We start from the raw sequence: 20,771 nt of genomic DNA, 5'->3' as shown, positions 1-20,771 counted from the left end.
CGCCACGCCAGCTTTTTTGACTGTTAATTACTTTCGCATTAAAGAGATATAACTGTTTTTACAGCATTGTGCATTGTATTTATATCAGCGCACGAGAGTCATTCATTAACAATACTTCAATTTTAAACGAAAAAATTAGTTTTTATCTAAAGCACGTTTTAGACGCGCTCCGATGTGATTTTACATACTTCAACGATCCGCGTGTCGAGAAACGGAAAATGCGAGTCTAAAGCAAAGCCAGCCATTATCGGGAATAAAAAAAAAGTTACCTGCGATATCGCAAATCATTACGCTCTCGCGCGACTTCCACATGCGACACGCGGTCTAATTCGGACTCGGAGCGCAATTAGCGTCAGGCGAACAGCGCCATTTCTCGGTCCGACATTTACATAGCGCGCTTTCTTGTCGATAAGCACGATAAAACGGACGAGCGCGAGTCGTCTAGCCGATGGGCACACGTAACGCGCGATCTCTCGTCGGCGACGTCGGCGTGGCATCACGCCGCGCGCCGGCGGATGACACGCTCCTGGTGTCGTATAACGAAATTAAGATTGCTAATGAAGAATTAATTATGCGTGGGTAATCCGCGCGCGCAGGTTCAGCGCTTTATCGTGTATAAAGCGATTCGCGAGTGGCTTCAAACTCGATCGAAGAGTGATACACGTCCGTTCGCCTATATAAGGACAAAGGGAAGAAGGGCCATAATATCCCATGTCGAACGAGTGGGCATCGCACTTAATTAAGACGTCTGCCGCAATTAGACAGCCTTTACGATCGGCATAAAATCTGATCATTCCGAGCACGCACGAATCAGGTTCTTCCTTCTCGCGACGGTAAGACGGTCGTTGCTACGACGGCATCTGTACTCCACGTGGCGGGCTACCATTTTCAGATAAAGCCATTCCCGAACGAAGCGCGATCGACTCTCGTACACGAACGAGTCGCGAGACACACCTGCTCGAGCTCTTCATCGTACGGCAGAGTTCTTAAAAAATATTTATGGCAGCACGCAGCGGCAATGAAACTTGCTTTGATAGCTGGAGCGATCAATGCTTTAAACGCAGGATGCTTAAGCCCCTTGCACAATAGGCGATAGCGACAGCGACTATCGCCTATTGTGCAAGGGGCTTTATATACTTCCGTTGCTTTTATTTTAAGAACAAAAAGATCACATTGTGAAATATACTGTTTGTCGGCATCGTAACGTGTAACGATTTCGCCAGGGATGTAAGGATATGATTCGTGATGAGAATTTATTTATTTAATTAGATATCAAACGTATCGATACAGACAATTGATTCACATTTGCGTATGCATTAACGCTATTCCGTCTAACGTTCCATGTTCCGTTTTGCTTTTCAGCAAGGATGTCGAGCAGCGGCGTGTCGAGCGGTCCAGTGAGCCAGGTATGCCGGCCGCACTTCCACAGCTCGGTTCTCCACCCGTGGCTGTCCGGCAGCAGCGCGGACACTTCGAAGACACCTTGGGGATTCCCGACGACGGCAACTACGGGCGGCTCGGTGAACGACGAGAAGCCGCAGAGTCCTCTGGGATCCTCGCTGCCGCCCACCAGTGGAAGTTTGTCGAGTCACGGTGGCGGCGGCCACCATCTCTTCTCCTTCCCGCCGACACCGCCCAAGGACGCTACGCCCGACAGCATAACCGCCAGCACGACATCCAGCACGAACAATAACAACTCCACGAGCGCCAATAATAATAATAGCGGTAATCCTCTTTCCGGGTTGGGCGGCGGTACCACCAGCGAGTACCAAGCGGCGGTCGCTCACGCGGCGGTAATGGGCGCGTTCATGCACCATCAGGACACGCTGGGCGCATCGGGCGCCAGCTCGTGCGACATCAAGCCGACGGTGATGCTCGGCCACCATCATGGAGCGCCCTCGCCGCCGCATCAGCAACACAACGGTTCCAACAACGGCAGCAATGGTCCCGCCGGCACGAACGGCTCGTCCGCCGGCCAGGTGAAGCAGCGAGAAGGTAATAACCAATCCGGCAATGTGACGGGCAGCCAACAGGCGAGTGCCACGCAACAGCAGCAACAACAGCAACAGGACGCGTATCAGAGCAACAACGGGGTGCCGGCCGGCGGCGGAGGTGGTGGCGGTGGTGGTGGCGGCGGCGGCAGCGGTGGCGGCAGTGGCAATGGCGGCGGCGCGGCCTCGCCCTGTAGAGACAGTTACGCGGCCGCGGCCGCGGCCGCCGTCGCGGCGGCGACCAACAGCCACCATGCCACTTCCGGCTCGCAGTACGATCCGGCCGCGAGCGCGTACAATATGTACCAGCACCTGCAGTATCCCACCCACCATCACCATCATCATCATCACGGCGCCACCTCGTCGTCTACCGCGTCGTCCCACAATCCGCACAACGGCAGTACAGCCGCGGTCGCCGGTATTTTCGGTCATCATGCCGGCGGTGCCGGCGCCGGTAACGCAACCGGCGGCCTACCCGGCGGCGCCGACTCGAAGCTCCTAGTCGGTCACGCGGCCGCGCACGGAAACACACCGGGCTCGCCCTCCGCGCAGCAACAGCAGCAGCAAAAGCCGAGGAACAAGTCGAGGACGTCCGCCGGTAAGCGGCACGCGCCTATCACGGTTCCTTCTGTTTTTTCTTTCATTTCTCTTTTTTCGATTATCTTTCTTTTCATTTCGGAATTTGTCTTCAATTTCGAGTATTTGGTTTGTTCTTTTCTTTGCTTACATTATCATTTACGGGAAAAATGTTCTAGAAAATCTTAGATGATTGAATAAAAGTTCTTTTAAACCCTGAAGTCTTAGGAATAAGCTTGATAAGTAAAATCTTTTTTTTTTTTTACTTAAAAAAATTAAATTTTTTAATTCTGTATTGAGTTGTTCCATAATTTAAAAACCTTGAAGCTTTAAGTCACGTTCTGAATGAGATATGACTGATAAATCACATTTTTCCCGTATAAAATGTTGGGATTTTTTTTCTTGAATTATTTATCAGTTACTTTGCGTAATTATTTGCTTCGGCATCTTTAGTTCCGCTTCTTTGCACCGGCGTCGATTGTTGAAATTAAAAATGTTAATACATAAAAATTTCAGTTGGTCTTTGTACGCATTTTATTTTATCTCACTTTTTTAATACTATATTGCATTATCGAAGAATCTGACATACAATATTTTGTGCAATTTATATAAGCTCAACGTAATCGACGCCAATGCGTTTTTTTTTCTTCCTGGTTTTATAATATTACTTTTTCTTACGTTAAACTTGTTAATTTTCAATTTCATTTAACTTTAAAGATATTCTTTGTTCACTTTCTTAGAAATTATTTTTATCTCGCTTGTATTCTTCTTCGCTCGACATCCATTCGATATATTTTTCGAAAGCATTTCGAGTATTGGCTGGATACGTAAAAGAGTATGAGAAGAAACAGACGGGATATATTTATCAATTTTGTTTTATTATTATTCGTCTTTGTTTCTTTTTTTTTAGTTTAACCGTGAGCTTTCGGTGGCGGTCGTCTTACGCTTAAAGTTCGTTCAGAACACGTTCTTTCCACCCGTTTCTCTCGTTTTTTTGAACGAGCTGTGTCACAATAGAAAGAAAGCGAAAGAGAGAGGGAGGCACTGATTGTGATTTTTTGTATTTTGCCTCACTGATGTGTTTTTTGCGTGGCACCCACTCGAGAGAGCGAGCGCGAAGCACCACACCCGATTTACGAGATGACACACGATATATGTATCTATATATCCCTATCTATATAAATACGCATACTGATTTTCCCCCTCACACTCACACACACACACATCGTACACAATTCACACGGACACACATACATGCGCAAAGACAAAATATGCGAAGAAGCACAGGTTCTTTTTTCGATGTGGTGTGGCTAGCGCTGCATTTTTGTTTTTGTCACGGCAAAGCTCCCTCTCAAAGAGTCCACGGAGACCATTTTTCGGTGGCGTACCCTCGGCAGATATATTTTTTTTTCTCTTAGCGCGAGCACACGCGACTGGGTCGCATTCGTCGCGGAGATTCGCGGACAATTATACAGATCACAATTATTATCCGTAAAGTACGATCGCGACGAGCGTGTACAGAATTCTCGAGCGATCGACGAACTTTTGAGAAATTATGCGTACTCTCGGTAGCGCCCGTAATGTCGTGTCGTCGTCGAAGTGGATGAAGCTGAGGAGGAAGGAGGAAAGGAGAAGGGGGAAACGAGAAACGGTTGAAAAATGCCGGATACGCTGATTGCGGTAATAATAGCCGGTCGCTCTCCAGCGTGGCGGTGGCGGCGGCGGCGGCGTGGTAAAAATCCCAATTCCGGGAACAATGGCCCCCGGCTTCGCGCCATGGAAGCCCGTTAATTGAATCGACTTACGACACACACCAGCTAGCCGCGCGCGGAACCTCTCGATGACGAAGAAGAAGAAGAAGCCAAACGGGGCATCGCGGCAAGCGGTGACGGCGCAGCGACGGCACCCGCGGCACCGACGGTTCATTTAGCGACGCCTACCGCGATCGCCGAGAAAATCGCCTGTGAGAAGGCCACGAAAAATGGCTCCCGTAACGTGCAGCGTCAGCCGAGGTGACGCTTGAGAGGTGTCGATTGAGCAATACCTCGCGGCACGAAAAGCACAGACGGTACAGACACGGGGATTGGCAAACATCCTTCGCGCGCGATGGGAAGGAGGTGAGAATGAGGTGGAACGACGGATACTCGAGATTCCCTCTCCGCACGGACGAGTGAAACGAGAAACGACTTCGATCGTTCAGAGATATGTAATTAAAACGATAGGCAGGGAAAGCGGCGAATGGCAATCGATAATAAATCGCGCAGTAAACGATAATAATAATAATACATTATGGATAAATAGATAACTTGGTGGTATATTAATATGAACTATGGACGAACATTTTCATTCGGTTTTAAATTTCTAATCAAAAATATATCGCAGTATCTTATATAACACCGATAAATAAATTAGAAGCCATTAGCGTATTCGCGCTTACAATTAAACAAAGTAAATAAGAGGACCGAGTCAACGACCAGAAAGTCATCGAGGAGCAGAAGCTTTGCAGAAAGTCCTGTTAGGTTCGGAAGGATCGCAGAATTACGGTCGCGTAGGTAATTAGCAGAGAAAGAAAGGACAATGCGTGGAAGGGAGATAGCCGTGGGCCAGCGCAAAATTCGTGACGGAACGCCGCTTCTTTCGTACTGAATCATAACTCGACCGTTGACGGTAGAAGTAGCACGGGACAAGAGGTGGTTTCCTTCCTTCACTTCGCCGATTTTCTTCGCGCGCCAACGACCACCGGTGCTCAGGCTATAACTAGGCCCTGAATAGCCCTCGCTCGTTTGTTTCTGTATCAACAATAGGTTGCCCGCGACGATAAACGTGGACCACTTACGAAGGAATTTTTGGAAACTTTTTATCAGCACAAGCTACTTGATATACATAATTAAAAAAAAATAAAGCAAAATACAACGGCGTATATTTGGATACGCAAGAATAAGGAGCGTTTCCAAATTTTGCAGCAGAACTTCGTCACGATATACCCGTTTTATCAAGCATTTCGTGTTGTAATCCGGAAAGCTTCGAGAAAGTTGAAACGGAAGCGGAGGGTCTAACGAGCGCTTCGTTGCATGCCTGGCATTAAGGTCGGAGGTGATGTCGAAAATGGGAGCGTTACCAGTCCCTTTGGAGTGAAACCGGCCATTTTAGCGTCACCTTCTGACACGAGGACTATATTTCGAGTACGACGCAAACGAGCGTCACCTCGATGTTTCGTGGCTGATACCCATCGTCTGCGTCGGTGTCAGAAACCGTCCGCCTGTTCGTTCCATCCATTACGAACCGATCGATAGCCAGAGAGAGGCATCGGTCAGAAGGAAAACACGCGCAGTCGGAAATTATTATCGGCGATATATAAATCCCGAGAAGCGGTGAACGACCATTCTATTAAGCCAACAAAATTCATCGATAATAAATATAAATTGCGAAAAATTTATTCTGCAAAAGGATGAAATTGCTGTTCTCGAATGAAGCAAGGATGTCAATTAGAAAGTAATACAGTACTAGAGAGAAGATCAGGATTTAATCAGCAATCACCGAAGCGTCATCGAAATCAAATCGGAAAGCAGTGAGGGGATCAAGATTGAGCGCGTTTATGCCGCTCTGTTATTGTCGGCATGAAAGAGCATAGCAATCGGCGATCGACGGTAGTCGTGGGTGCTTCTTATCACCCCAGAATCTGCGGATTGGTAAGACCCAAATCGAATTAAAACGCCGCGCGGAGGAGTGACTCGGGCGGGTCTTCTTCCAGTTAGTTCCGAGATCGATCTGGGCGACCGAAACGACAATTAGGCGAGCATTAAACGTGGCGTCTCTCACGCTAGAATCCAGGATGCTACGCGATCCTTGATTGCGCGTCTTACACGCGCGTATGACAAGCCTTTGACGAAAAGACTGACGTTCGACTGCTCGGTTACAGATTCATCTAAGTACGTGGTGGATTCGGCAAACGAGCCGCTCGCGTGTCGACAATTACATGCGACCTACGTTACGTGTGCTAGAATTATTCCACCGCCGTCAAATTTCGCGTTAAATTGAGGTCGAGTCATTAATCAGCGACGCGCGTTCAATCGATATCGCCATCATCGGCACGACATCTTTTCGGAATTATGATATGATTTTCAATTGTTACACCCTTTATATAAAACTGAATATATCTCGCAAGATAAATTACACCCCCACAAATTTTTTTTTCCAACAATAATCAAAACGTACACTAGCAATAGATGTCAACGACCAGAATTGATCTAATCGCAGGGTAGTAGTCGGAGGGTGGTTTTTACGAGTATCGTTAAGTTCGTTCAACAGCCACTGAACGGAACCCAATTTACCTTTACTTCGAATCGCGCTCAATCGTATATGATCGCGTAACAATTCGACAATTCGGTCTCTCGTACGTCAAAAACCCGAGGGACCCGACGACGCAATTTAATAGCAATAATTTTCAGTACCGGCCGATAAACTCGGCTATATCTCCGCGGAGGACGCAGCTCGGAGGACGATTCGTGAAACGCGCATTTCGGGAGAAGTGATCCTTGTCTCTCCACGATCCTTTCTTCTCTCCCGTCTCCAAAGTCGCGCGTTGCGAAAGATCCCAAATTTATTTTCCGCCGCTAATCCCGCGGGAAAGAGCGCTCTATTAATTATTGTTGGATTAACGTTGATCCTTAGAAACATTTAGAAAATAAATTTGGCAATCTTCGAGCAACACTTGTTTTCCATACCGTCCGGTCATAGACCGGGAGAAACGAACAATCGCGAGAATGAATCCCTATCCTTCTTCCCCCTCATACTCGCTTCTTTCTCTCGCAGTGTCCTTGGGACTAACCAACCGCACTAACGTAAGTTCGATCCGTGAATCCTATAAACGCCCATGGTCTTAAAGAGACTCTGCTTTTGCTCTGGTAATCGCTTGATATTGGTATGTCTGCAACTCTGCATGCGAATTCTTTCTCACGAGTCACCTGACTGTTCCGCAAATCTCTCTGTAAACGCACGTTGATTCACCGAAGTTAAATTATAGATATTATATTACGTTAAACTAATGCCGTTATTTATCGCGCAATGCATTTCGATGTAGTGTGTAACTTGAAGGGCCAATGCTAGTGGAAGAAAATGCCATTTCGCGGAATTATTGAAAATAATACAAAGAATAAATGGAGAAATATAGATTCAGGGGTGGCATTTTCGCATAAAAATTCTTAAAGGTATAATATATGAGAGATTGAGAAAACGATGAGTGCCCCTTCGCGCGATCAACGTGCTTCCGTGTTCGCGTGGGAAACGTTGGAATCGAGTTCTCGAAGAGAAGTTCTCGAGCTGTGTTCCCACTTTGACAAATACGATCTCGCGTTTCGCACGCGAACACGGGCGAGTGTAATATTGCTGTGCGATTATGAACTGCGCCGAATTAACATGGTTTTCGTTCCGTCGGGGTAGAGGGTCGCGAGTGCGTGAATTGCGGCGCCACATCGACACCCCTTTGGAGACGAGACGGCACTGGCCACTACCTCTGCAACGCCTGCGGGCTTTATTACAAGATGAACGGACAGAATCGACCTCTCATCAAGCCGAAACGACGCCTGGTAAGTACCTAAGCTGCGTTAGTTTCTCGAACGAGCGACCGTGTATTTCCGTCAAGCTTGACAGCAAAAACGATTAATCCGACGACGCAAAGACAAAAATAGACGGCAATTTGATTTTTTTACGCTCGACATCGACCGCTTCTGATTAATAGGCAGTCGTATGCTCATGTTAATTTACATATCTGTTTTATTATCATTATATTAAGTAGAAAATTATGTAAAATTGAAAAATGGCGTGGAAATGCATAGTGCTTTGCGCGATAATCTCGTGATACATTTAACGACTGAACTTTGTATATTGATATCTCAATCTCGAAAAAAATCCTACCGACTGTCTACACCTTATTCGCAAAAGTGCGTCCTTGATCGCTTCCTTCGTGCAAGCGAGACACACATACTTAATTAGCACGTACGTATATAGCGGAGAGAACGAAGTTATGCGTTTCTCGCGGTGTGTAGATATAGTACCTAATCAGAATGCAAGATAAAACAAGGCCAAGTTAATTTCCTGTACCCGCTGATTAATATACGCTCCGCTCCTCTTCACCGTGATTAGCAGCTCCGTATCGCAGAGCGCGCCCGATGATGGCGGGTCGAATGATTTTCGTGTGGAGGATCGCCGCGCCACTGTGTGTCGGAGAACGCGCGGATATATTCCTCCGTTAACGAGAACATCTTGAAACACCTTAGTCACGTCGGAAGCGCGAGACCTCGCGATCTAATCAATTTCAAATTGACCGTTTCAAACGGAAGCGATGCGTTTGCCCGAGTAAATTACCCCCCATCCCCGCGCGGTATTTTACACGTGCGATTTTTACGCGCGACAAAGAAGGCCAAGTCGAGTCCCGCGAGATAGAAATCTTTCAGGTCCGTACTAAATAGCGCGTTTCAAAAACTGCTTATCGTAGCCTCGAACACATTTCCGTAGAAAACAAGTGTGAACCTTTAAAATTTTAAATGTTAAAAATGAATACATTAATTATAAATTTACTGCGACTCACGCTAATAATAAATTCGTATCATTTATGTTTAAAAGAGAATTAGATGCACGGTTTTCACATCGTGCACGTTTTCAATCGTGGCGCGTTATAAGCAGCGGCGAATTCTGTACGTATCGGGTCGCCACCGTTCGATCGATATCACGGAACGGTAGCCGGAGGTTTCGTGCGATCGGCTCGTAGAATTCGTGTGAACTCGATCTATTTTTGGCGACTCGGCTACTAGCACCTATGTAGATGGAGCAGCCTCGTCCGAAGTACCGATGCGGAAACTCGATACCACCGGCTCCGCTTCCTCTTCCATCGTTCGGACTCTCCTCCCAACTGCGATTCGACCTGACTAAACACTCACGAAAATTCGCGGAATCGATCACGAAACGTCTGTTTTATGGTTTTACACTTTCCGTCTGTCTAATCACGTATTACCGAAATCGAATTCTCTCTCTTTTGTTTTTTATTGCGTACAGCGCATGGTTGAATCGTTCGCGATAGTGCGAGGTTAACATTTTTCAACGCGCGATGCGTGATTTTACGACCGTAATTTTTAAATGTTGATGCAAAAGCACGTTTCGACAGAAATGTTCTTAGAACATTCGCAGAATGTGTGCGTGTCAATGTCAGTTAAGCGATCAAAAATATCACGACGGTTGAGCACGCAATCTCCGTGAAAAAGAAAGATTGTTAGGCCAATTAGACGTCCAGATGTTGCTCGCGGTACACTTTCACGAGTGTCAACCCGTGTCTCAGATCGCGAAGATCGCGGCGCGCGCTCCAAAGCGAAGGCGCGCCTCGTCGAGAGCGGTGTGCGAGATGCAACGAACGAGCCCGGCATAACTCCGATGCCAGAAGCGCGCATTGACGTTTCACTATCCCTCTCGTTATCGCACTTTCTCCCTGGTGCGCGATAGAGCAAGGCTGATGGATTCAAAAGTTTTTCACCGGCCGGCGGTCGGTCGTCTCGCGAGTAATTATATGCCGCACGTCATGCGTTCGTTAATTGACGAAGTTTTACAAACAGCATCGCCGCACCGCCTCGCAACACCGTGTAATTTTCCGTTGCTATTTCTTTTCATTTTGTTGCTCGCGCTTAACGCATCGCGATCACACTCTTTCGCGAAACGCGCGGAGCTCGTTGCGATTTCGCTCGATCGAACTGCGCAAAATCTTGCGCAATTTCTACGGAGAAAAGTCGCTTCAAGGAATATTCGACGCATCATTTATTGCAAATCTCTGATTACATGTATATGTGATAACTATTCGACTATCGAGATATTTAACGAAAAAAACAGGAAGATTGGAATTTGTCGAAGAATCAATCATTAACATGTCAGAGAGTGGGACATTCTACATACAACCCAAATACACACTCTGGTGTATGTAACTCATTTGCTGTCGCCGTTTAAACAAAGGCAATCGTTTCGCGAGTTCGCCATGACGACCCGTACAAATATTCCGACGCGATGATGAACCGACACGCCCACCCATCATTCATCCGCGTGCACGCGCACCGCGGTGGTGGTGCGGTGTGGTGCGTGCGTGACGTGCCCGTATAAAAACGCGGCCGGCCGGTCGATAAAATATGTATCGATTTAAAGCAGTGGGCGTACGCACGTGCGTGCGACACTTTCGGCGTTTTCCGTAATTTTCCCCATCGCGAGAGCTCCAGACACCCTTTTTCCACTCCCGGACTAAGCTAACTCACCGCGCGGCGCGCGCCACTTACTTGTCCATGTTTACTTCCGGATTAAAAATTCATGCTGCCACTCGGCCGAAATTCATCCCCGATTGCCGGTTGTCCCGGCGAAATGACGGCCGATCGTTCGCGATTGATCGACCCCGTTCGGTAAACGATGCCGCGTACAATAATAGCGGAGCATTCCGTGCGAGGGGAAAAAACGTGTCCATTTATTATTCAACGATTAGTACCTACGTATGAAGATATAGCGAGAAATTACGATAGCTTCATTTACCGTAGAAGGTGCGACAAAATTTGATACTTTGTTTCGTAGAGGGATCGAATTCTCACAGCAAAAAATCAGTTCTTTTTATGTATAAAGCGAGGTTTATACATAATGTATAAAACTTGGTTTATTTTCAAAAAGTACGATTGATAACGGCGTCGGATCTAACTGCTCGCGCGTTTCGAGTAACCAAAGTATCCCGGCTGAAAAAAAGGGGAACCGCGCGCGCGCAAAGGCATATGCCTCTATCGCAATATGTTTCATTTTTAGCGTGCGTCCGACCGTCGACCGGTTTGAATCCATCACAGATGTGTCGCCGAAAAACGGAGCGCAGATACGATCTGGGAAACAAAAGGCGGCCACCAGGTATAACGCACGCGGGTGTGCACGCGGCCCACCACCCCGTATATAATAAAGTCGTGGCATATATTGCCCACCGCTCGTGTCCTCTTCCTCCTTTGTGCGTATTGAGCTACACGGAAATTCCGCACACGCACACGCATATGCACGCATACGTACGCACGCACACGCGTGCGCCGTGAACTCCTGCGACGGCGGCGAGGTTTCGATCAGGCAGATAGCAAGGGTTGCAACCCCCTCCCTCCCGTTGCGACCGTCGCCCGCCATGTTTGATCCTTCAGGAAGATAAAACGCCGGCTCGAACAGCTGGAAAATTTTCGTTTTTTTTTTTTCCTAAACCTCTTTCTCTCCCCTTGATTCTCTCTCTTTCTCCATCTCTCCTCGCCCGTTCTTTCTCGCTGTTGCTCTCCGTTCGCGCTAAGGGTGGCTACGTGGCTTACCTATATATCTTTGCGTACATGCGCGGGGTGGAACATTGCGCTCATGTCGACACGATATGGCGTCGAGACCTGTGGGGAATAAGATAAAATAGTTTAATGTAATTCTTGGCAATATTTGTTAATATCGTTTAATACAATATAACTTGAAGCATTAACGATATTATACATTATAATATATTTAACATGTAAATGTGCTTAGTAAAAGCAAATTAATATAACGATAAAATTTATATAGGTTTTTTTTTTTTAGATATATGCGCCTAATGAATTTAATTTTTTCATAGCGCACATGGTTATATCGTTAACTTTGCAAACGCGATTATCATTTAATTAGAAATGATAATTCTGAACATGAAATTTCCAATTTAACGATACTCTAACAGTCAAGTAAAAATGAAACAATTTTTTCTCACCTATTCTCGTTTTCAAAATACAAACATTTTTATAATTCACATTATTTTCGTATCTCCGTGATTTTGATAATTGTTTCCGTCTTCGCGTGAGAAAGTAATGCGGAAATCGCGAAAACCGCTACCGGAATCGCTCCTCGACGACATCACACACGGAGAAATCATCTTTTAGTCGCAAGCCGCGAGCCTCTCGTAGTCGCGGGGGAAAAGGAGGAAGGTACCGCGCGAAAAGGAGAGAGAATAACTCTTGCGCGCGGAGTCGCTCGTTAACGACTGTCCTACACGCTCCCCTGCTTCCCTTTTCTTCTCTCTCTCGTCCTGGGCGATGCTTATCTGCGCCCATGCCCGGTCCGTGCCGTGCAACGCTCGTCGAATTACGGTCCTCCAGGCGTTCCTGGGCATACCAGCAGAAACTGCGCTGCCATTGCTGTAGCAGAAACAGCAGCCTCGGCGAGACCTATTAAACTCCTGCTTGCTAACGGCGCGCGATGCGTTCGCCGAGAACAGGAGAATTTGTTAGTAAGGAAAAACGTTCAAAAAAATAGTCAAATAGTCTAGAGTGCAATTGAATTTATACTTCCCGACCTTGTCTCGCGAGAAGCTCATTTGCGCGAAGTGAGAGCTTCGAAAACGATGTCAAGCATTTACATTTAAATGTCAAAAAGACGGAAAGACGTTATTTTCGAAAAATCGTTCGATCCAAATTCAAGCAGTTACGAGATAAAGAGTGACCCTCCCGAACTTCGCGGCGCGATTTTATCTCGATTGGCTCTTCAGGTAGCCAAGATAGGGCGCGACCGAAAGAGGGACAAAAATCGTTCTCGGGTGCAAAGGGTTATCCTCATCGATCTCCACGCGGAAAATGAATAGCGTGCTCTATTATGCCGGAGTCGAAATTGTCCGGCGTCTCGCGCTCGCGCATTGTGTCTCCGAGGGATTAAAGACTCCTTCGTACGAATGAACGAAGCCCGAGTATAGAAGAACCGAGCCGGCCAATGACTCTGCATTCATTTACCGGGACTAGGATTTATTCTTCCTCGTTGTGAAGCATCGGTTTAAATAGCATAATAATTGAGCGTGAATTTTTAATGGCACTTGATGACTTGATAAAGTGTCGTTACGATCCTACCTAGCCTACGTCGTTACGGGCGTATTTTTAGAGGCATTCGCCTTTTAAGTCTCGCACACGCCCCGAGCGTGTCACTTACGTGACGGTGATTGAACGTGTTTGGGAGGGGGAAAAAAAAGAAAAAACACGGGAGGCAAAAAGGGCATGCGATCTTTTCGTACTCGCCGAGTGCGCTCGCGATTCTCGTAAAGGCGCAAAGTAATCCGGGCAATGACTTGGAATACGTCTTGCCGGTGCGCGAACTCGATTATTCCGCCGCGTGAAAGTATAATTCGCGGCGGCGCGACCGGCTCGGTGTTTTTCGCATGCGCGCGCCGTGAAAATTTCCCTTCGCGTTCGCTTTTTATGCAGACAGACACACGCTCCGGAGCGATGAAAATTTCCACATAATGCACCGCGCGGCCCGGTAATTGCTCTCATGACTCGTCAACGTTACGGTTTAATTCATGCGCTATATCCCCGACAGTTCGCTTTAAATAACTTTTAGATCTTTTTTTCTTTGCAGTCTGGTACGTGCGGCAATTCGCCTCCGTTACTCTCGAACCTGTTCCTGAATCATAGATCTTTCCTCAAACGAAATATCAGCTTTAAGATCGCTATGGAAAGGTCTCTATTAATTTAAAGTAATTTGTAAAACTTGATATTATCAATGATGTGAAAAACTATGCGCTAATTTTATTTCATGTTTAGACATTATTCGTTAAATTACGAGACACGAGAGCGATTTACTTTTTCTCGCGAGTAAAATTGGAAAAGTCTCGAGCCGCAGCGGAATCGCATCGGCCGACGAAAATCCGCTGGTGGCTGTTTTTTTCCTTCGCGGACGAAAACAAGCGTCTCCCCGACTGCCTTATGGTGGTCTATGAGCAGTGTTCGCTGCGTAGCACGTCGGGGGCAGTAACGGCGACTGAATTATGTACCAGATGCAAATACCGCCGATTGTTCGGTGCCGCTGGCGTCTTCCATCCATCTTTCAGCTTCCTTGAAAATTCCGCTCATGAAATACGAGATTTGCATCCGTTCACACTTTGAATATACGACGCGCTGTCCTCGCAAGCGAGATCGGCACTCGTCTCTCTTTCTCTCTCTCTCTCTTTTCTCTCGTCTCGTCGCATCCCGTTTTCGCGCCTTTCCTTCCTTTACCTCGCGACGCCCGATCGATGCTCTGTTATAGCGCCTCCAGAATCGATCGACGATCGAATCTCGAATCAGCGATCAGAGAGGATTTACACGACCGTGGAACGCTCCTCGCGAAACAATAGCACACGAATTCGCGATTTCTCCGGGAACAAAAGAGCTCGTATGGTCCCGATCGATTGATTCGTTATTACTTGCATTTACCTGTATGAAATATAACTATTACATATTGTAATATGATATGTATTGTAACACTGAGTGATTGCATCATGACAATTGTTACATTCTAAGATCAAGAAATAATAATTCATAAATAGCCATTAATCCATTTATAATAATCTTAAAGTTTTTATTGGTTTTAGACGGCCTCGAAAAATTGTTTATTTTTGATAGCATTAAATTTATTTATTCCATAATAATCGACTGAATGAGGTAGGATGAGCATGCTCCATGCGCCTCGTTTTCAAAAGATTTTAGTATCCTTCTCGACGGTGTACACGCATATAATTTTCGATAGAGAGCAAGAACGAGAGAGCGAGAGACAGACGAGCCAATTAGATGGGCGTGTGCGCGCGGACCAAACGAAATAAATTCAGAAAGGAGAAGGTGAGAGAAGGGGGAAAGGGAGGCCGAGGTGTGAGAGAAGGGCGCGTAACGAATCGTCGTAACCTATTAACTTGTAAATTGCTTCCGACTGTTGTGGGCGAGAGAGGTGCGCGGTGCTCCACTCATAAATTCGCGAAATAAATCCCCGGGGCCTTGTCGCCTCGGCAAAACGAGACGCGTGACAAAGTTATTGGATTCCCGTTAGCATAACCGAAGCAGTAACCGAAGACCGATTAGATTCCGTGTCGATAACTCGTAAAATTGCGGGTTTCCGCGCGACTTTGCATCGAAAAGCGACTAACTCGTGTCGCTCGTTGATAGGGCCTCGTAGAATTTAAACATAAAAATCTGAAACAGCGAACAAAGGGTGAGATAAATCGGAGAGCTCGAAAGAGACGATCGGGTCCGTGCGAGATTATTTATTGCGTATTATCGGTAGGCCTCAAAAATTGGACGGATCAATGTCGATTTATAGGAGATACCGGATATAAGCGGACGACGATCCTGTCCTATTCGCTCGGCGCGAGACACGATCGCACACTTCGATCATTATTGACGCGATAATTCAAGCCGGTTGTTTGCCCGGCACCGTTATATCCCGCGTGTATAATGCTTTTCTTTTTCGTCCCGTGGTACACGGCTACTTAAGATTCGGTATGCCGCGATTGGACGGCCGTGGCCGGCCCGTCCGACAAGCCGATCGATCATCCGCTCCGGCCCAAAGAAACAATTGTTTCGTCGATAGAGTGCCGCGGTTCACTCTTCATACGCGTATATATTTATAAACCCTTAACTCTTTTTACTCGTCCGTGAAGGACGAGTTCAACGACAGTTTCTCGCAGAAGAATTTCACGTATATAAAAGTAACGTATGCGGCTTAGCGAACAAGACAAGAATTGCTGCAGTTGCAAATCATTCTTTACCATTATATAAACTTTGAATAACTAAATAAATTTACGGAATAATTTGGGAGTTGCGATCGCAGAAGTTAACTCATTAATAAATATGTCGCTAAAACATGAGGGTCAAGGCACTCGAGCTGAGTATCTCGAAAAGTCGGCAGAAATATGTTTCACTATCTTGCGATTGCGCCGCAACGTTGACCGCCGGAGCCGAGAAAGCGCGCATAAATTTTTCTCGCGTGCGCCCATCCGCCCGTCGTGATCCCGACGAGAAAATGTTTCGTCGCTGCTAAACGCGAAGACTCGGTACGGCGGTGTCGAATCCGGTGCTTTCCCTCCTTGTAAGAGCGTGAAATTGTTTCGCGTGCGCGTGCAGGAGTCGAGCGAGAACGGACGAATTAACGATTTAATCGCTCCGCGCAAAGCGGTCTTCGACCGATATCGGCTCGCGTGAGTTATGCAAATCGTTATTCAAATCGCGTCGCGGTGTCTGGCTGTTGTTACTGAACTCGCCCTCTAACGAAGCTCCAATCAATTCTACCTACTGGCAAACGCACGGGGGCATTGCGTCGGTGAAGGTGGCGAGGAGAGCGGTAAAACTCGCCGCGCCACGCCGCGCTGGCGTGGCGTGGCGTGCACACGCAGGTGCGCACCGCTATCGCGTTACACGCTTATCAGCCGAGGGAAAGAACACTGCTTGGACATAGACAAAAAGTTTCCGGCGAAAACATGATTCCGCGGCCGCCCGATCTACAACCGCAAGGTAGAAACGACGTGAAGAAATTGCGCCGGGAACGGATTAATTGTTAACTATTTGTCTTAACATCGGTATACGGCTCGAAACGGGACGTAAGAAACGTAACGATTCGTGATAGGTATTAAACCGTGTCGACCGGCTCGGTTATTATCGAAGAGACTAGAGCGCCCGCGACGTAGCGGCGCGCTCTTTCATTCCGCTCCATCGTGAAAAAAGCGTCCTGTTTTTCCCAAGTGCCCACAATTCTAATCCTTTCCCATGCGACCCCTCGGCACGCCCTATATATCGACGGCGGTTTAAGGCATCGCTCGCCCTTTATGCCCCTTCCGTCAGGAGAAGGGGATCTTCCTCTCGTTGAAGGCAGACGTGGATTCCTCGCTAGGTTTCCCCAGGGCAGCTGCGCACTCTATCATTGGTCGCGATCTCGATGTATCCCACCCGAGTCCGGGAAACGACCCCTCTAGCAATCAAGGACCAATCCCATCCCGCTCGTGTCCCGTTGCAGCAGGAGGGTAGTAGGAACCCCGCGGTCGCCGCCACCGCCGTCGCCGCCACCCTTCCTTCATCTCCTCGCGCACACTCCAGCTCAGATGAATTCCTCCCTTCGAGCCACCCCTCGCGCGCACGAACGAGAGAGACTGAGTCGCTAAGAGCCTAGGTGGGAGATTTGACGGTGATTTAGGAAATGGTGGCGCATGCTGCGGGCACAGCTCGACGGGGAGAGAGAGAGAGAGAGAGAGAGGGAAAGATGATTTATTTATATATTTTGTCGGAGAAACTGTTAGAATCTGTGATTATAACACTGAGAAGCAAATGAAAATGAATGGAACGAAAGGAAGGCGTTGAAAGTTGAAATTGCAAATTAGGTATTTATTCTCTCTTAATTGGAACGATAAATGGAAATATAGATGAAATAAGGCGCGCGCGCGCGCGTATGCGTGTTAGACTAGAGATTTAGATTATGAAGCGAACAAAATATGTGCATTGTTATTAATTTGAGCGGGTTCGAAGCATTTCGCAATGGAAATTATAGGTGTGGGAACTGTATGAATATTGGTCGCGGCGTTCGAATTGAACTGTACTGTCCCGGACAATGGCAAACATCATGAATTCTAAGGGTAATCGTGTCTAAAGATGTGCTCGTATTGTGTGCGAGTTAATCCAGTAGCATTACGACTAATATACCTCTATCAGTAGTAACACCCTAATCCCACCAGACGATTGAGAGCAACGATTCCCGAACTCGTGCGATTTTCTTCCAAAAATTCCGGACCCATTCTCAAGTCGCTTTTATCTACCTTTACGTGCGAGTCGAGTATCGATCTCCGGTTCGGCAATCGGCTACGTCTGAGAATCGGGAGAAAAACACCGATGGAAAGAGGTCGCGCGGGTCCAATCTTTAAAAGAATCGTCCTGGGAGTCCATAAATCCTCCGCCGGGGCACGAGTACGATCGGAGGGGGAGAGGGGGCACGAGTTGGAGAGAGATTCCTCAGTCACGAAAGAGCGAAGAGAGGGGGAAGAAGAGGACGAAGAGAGGAGGCTGACCGGCCGACTCTGTCCACCGAGGAGCCCGAATTGGCCTCGCGGGCACGAAAAACGCGCGACGATGGCACTCTCGAATAAATCAAAGTGGCGTGAAAATCAATTGTAAGACACTCGCCTCGCGTGTAGTCGGCCCGTCAGCCATCCCCATCTTCCCTCCCCTCCCCCCCCGCATCGCCGGATGCTTCTCTTCGTACGGTACGTTATCCGGACGAGGACGCCGTCCTTTGTGCTCCACGATGCTTGCCTCACGCGCCTCTTTGTCCACGAGTGTACGTTTACGTGTGCGGGCGAGAGTGCACGCGTGCGTATACATACACGCGCGTGTGCACGCCGCCGCCGTAGCCGGAACGTCTGCGGCTTTCGCGAGAGGGGGTGGATAGGAAGGGCGAAGCGATGGTAAAGTCAATACGGACGTAGCGGCGCGCAAACGCCGGCTACCAGCCAATGCGAATGTCGCCCGCGGCGCATGGCGTCCGCGGGAGAGCCGCCGCGCCGTCACGGCGCTGATATCGTTCCCCATCTTGTGAACGAAGAAGAGGAAGGTGATAAAGGACGAGCGTGTGTCTCTCCACGGAATTTCGGACACTTTGCGCGAACGCCCGTGGAATTTTAGGGGAAAGTCAAAGGCGTCCGTTTCCTCGCCGTTGATCGATCGACCTCCGGGCCAGAATCCGAGTACAGGGAGGATCCGTCGACGAGATCAAGATGGCGAACACGGCGATCGAGGCGGATGTCGATCTCGACTCGCCTCGTATCGGGACACTACTCCGACTCGCCGCCCTCTGTTTCGTCTCGTTCGCGGCCGATGAATTATTTATGCCTTCCTGCGTTTTGTGCGACAAATTCCAAGAACGGAATGACCGGGATCACCGATATAATTTATCATGCGTGTCGACTGTAAAATCGCTCTGCGGCGTGCGCAACAATGCGAGCCGCGTAGCTAGCGCGCGATTTATGGATGTACCGATTCAAGGATCCCGGCGCGTCCTGTTGCGCGATCGCGGGTTTGACGAACTAGAATTATATGTCTGCGTTCACTTTTATCCCGATCTCACGTGTCGCCGATAAAACGGGAAGGGATAAAAATTTCACGAAAAATCGATAATTATTCCTTCTCGAATTCTTCCGTTTCTAAATAATGCAACGCGTGCATCACGTTTATCAGAATATTGTGAATCATTTCTGACAACTTCGCGTCAAGTAGTTGCACCGCTTGCAATCGTTTGAGAAATTAAGCGTTGCGGAAAACAGATCGCGCTGTATGCGAACGAGACTCGCCGGCCGACGGCTCCCGCACACCCTTTCGCCCTTAGTTGTGAAAACGGGGGTGCGGAGGGTGAGTGACAAGTAATGGCCGCCGCGAGCGTTATTTATTGTGCCGCTGCCGTGCACACGCGAGAGAGGCGTAGGCGTAGCGGCAATTTCCAGCGATAACCGAACGAGCGTGAGTACGCGGCTCGTCCCCGCGATTATTCGCCGCGAGTGAATAAACGGAACAGCTGTACGGAGAAAGACAGAGAGAGAGAGAGAGAGAGAGAGAGAGAGAGATCCACGACAGTCGAACATCGTGATTAAACGACCTATCACTGCACCTTCGCCTTAATCCTTCGGCTTGGAATCCGACGGACGGATTTGCATGCCTCGAAGACGATCTTACGATGGAAATTATTTTTAACATCGCAAATTGATCGATCCTTGTGCGTAATGGCCGTAATTTCTGAATCCGTTCAAAATTTTTTTATTAGATCACGAGCGAGAGGCAAGCTTCTCAGCTACATTCTATCTTCGCGCACGAGCGGGACTCGCGCGCGGACGGTTGCGGCAACCGTGTGCGGCGGCGGCGTTATTTATTGCGGCCGTATAAACGCGAACGAAGGCACAACGGCTATTCCGAGCGACAGTCATGGACTTCATCGCCAAGACACATTTACTGTTTCCATCATTAAGGCGTCTCTAAATGTCACGCTCGCGTAAAGAGCGCTTAAAAAGCTGCAACCGCTCGGCTCGATTGTGCGCACCTCATTTTTCTCGGAGAGGATTGTCTTTACATCCTCGTTAGATATCATACAGTAGTCTCGTTTCGATATTGTCTCCGTTATAGCGAGGGACATTTTACCGAATTTTGATTTTCTATCGCTTTCCTAAGATCGATCTCTCAGATCGCGGACGTCATTGTCGGCGACGAGCGCGTTCGATAATTATATACATTCGCGGGTCGGGACAGCGCGCAACGAGGCGACGGGAGGGAGCGGTGCGAGGAAGAAACTGCTGCTCTCAGCATTTACCATCCGCTCGAGAGCCGCGGCCAACATAATAGAGACAACATAATGGCGCTAATATAAATAATAATGCCACGGTTTAAACGCGGTTGT

The 20,771-nt window shown here is 47.9% G+C and overlaps 1 protein-coding gene across 1 annotated transcript in view; it reads left to right on the top strand.

Annotated features, from left to right (window-relative positions):
* The window catches only part of LOC139815785 (uncharacterized), a 79,571-nt gene that overhangs the window by 19,367 nt on the left and 39,433 nt on the right, over positions 1–20,771 (top strand). The window contains exons 3-4 of the mRNA XM_071782950.1: positions 1,363–2,589; positions 8,007–8,152. Of these exons, the coding sequence (XP_071639051.1) occupies positions 1,363–2,589; positions 8,007–8,152 (1,373 nt within the window). The remainder of the gene's footprint in view (positions 1–1,362; positions 2,590–8,006; positions 8,153–20,771) is intronic.

The sequence above is a fragment of the Temnothorax longispinosus genome, chromosome 7 (assembly GCF_030848805.1).
Source record: "Temnothorax longispinosus isolate EJ_2023e chromosome 7, Tlon_JGU_v1, whole genome shotgun sequence".
NCBI lineage: Eukaryota > Metazoa > Arthropoda > Insecta > Hymenoptera > Formicidae > Temnothorax > Temnothorax longispinosus.
The sequence above is the reverse complement of the archived record's forward strand: the minus strand, read 5'-3'. Positions and strand labels throughout refer to the sequence as shown.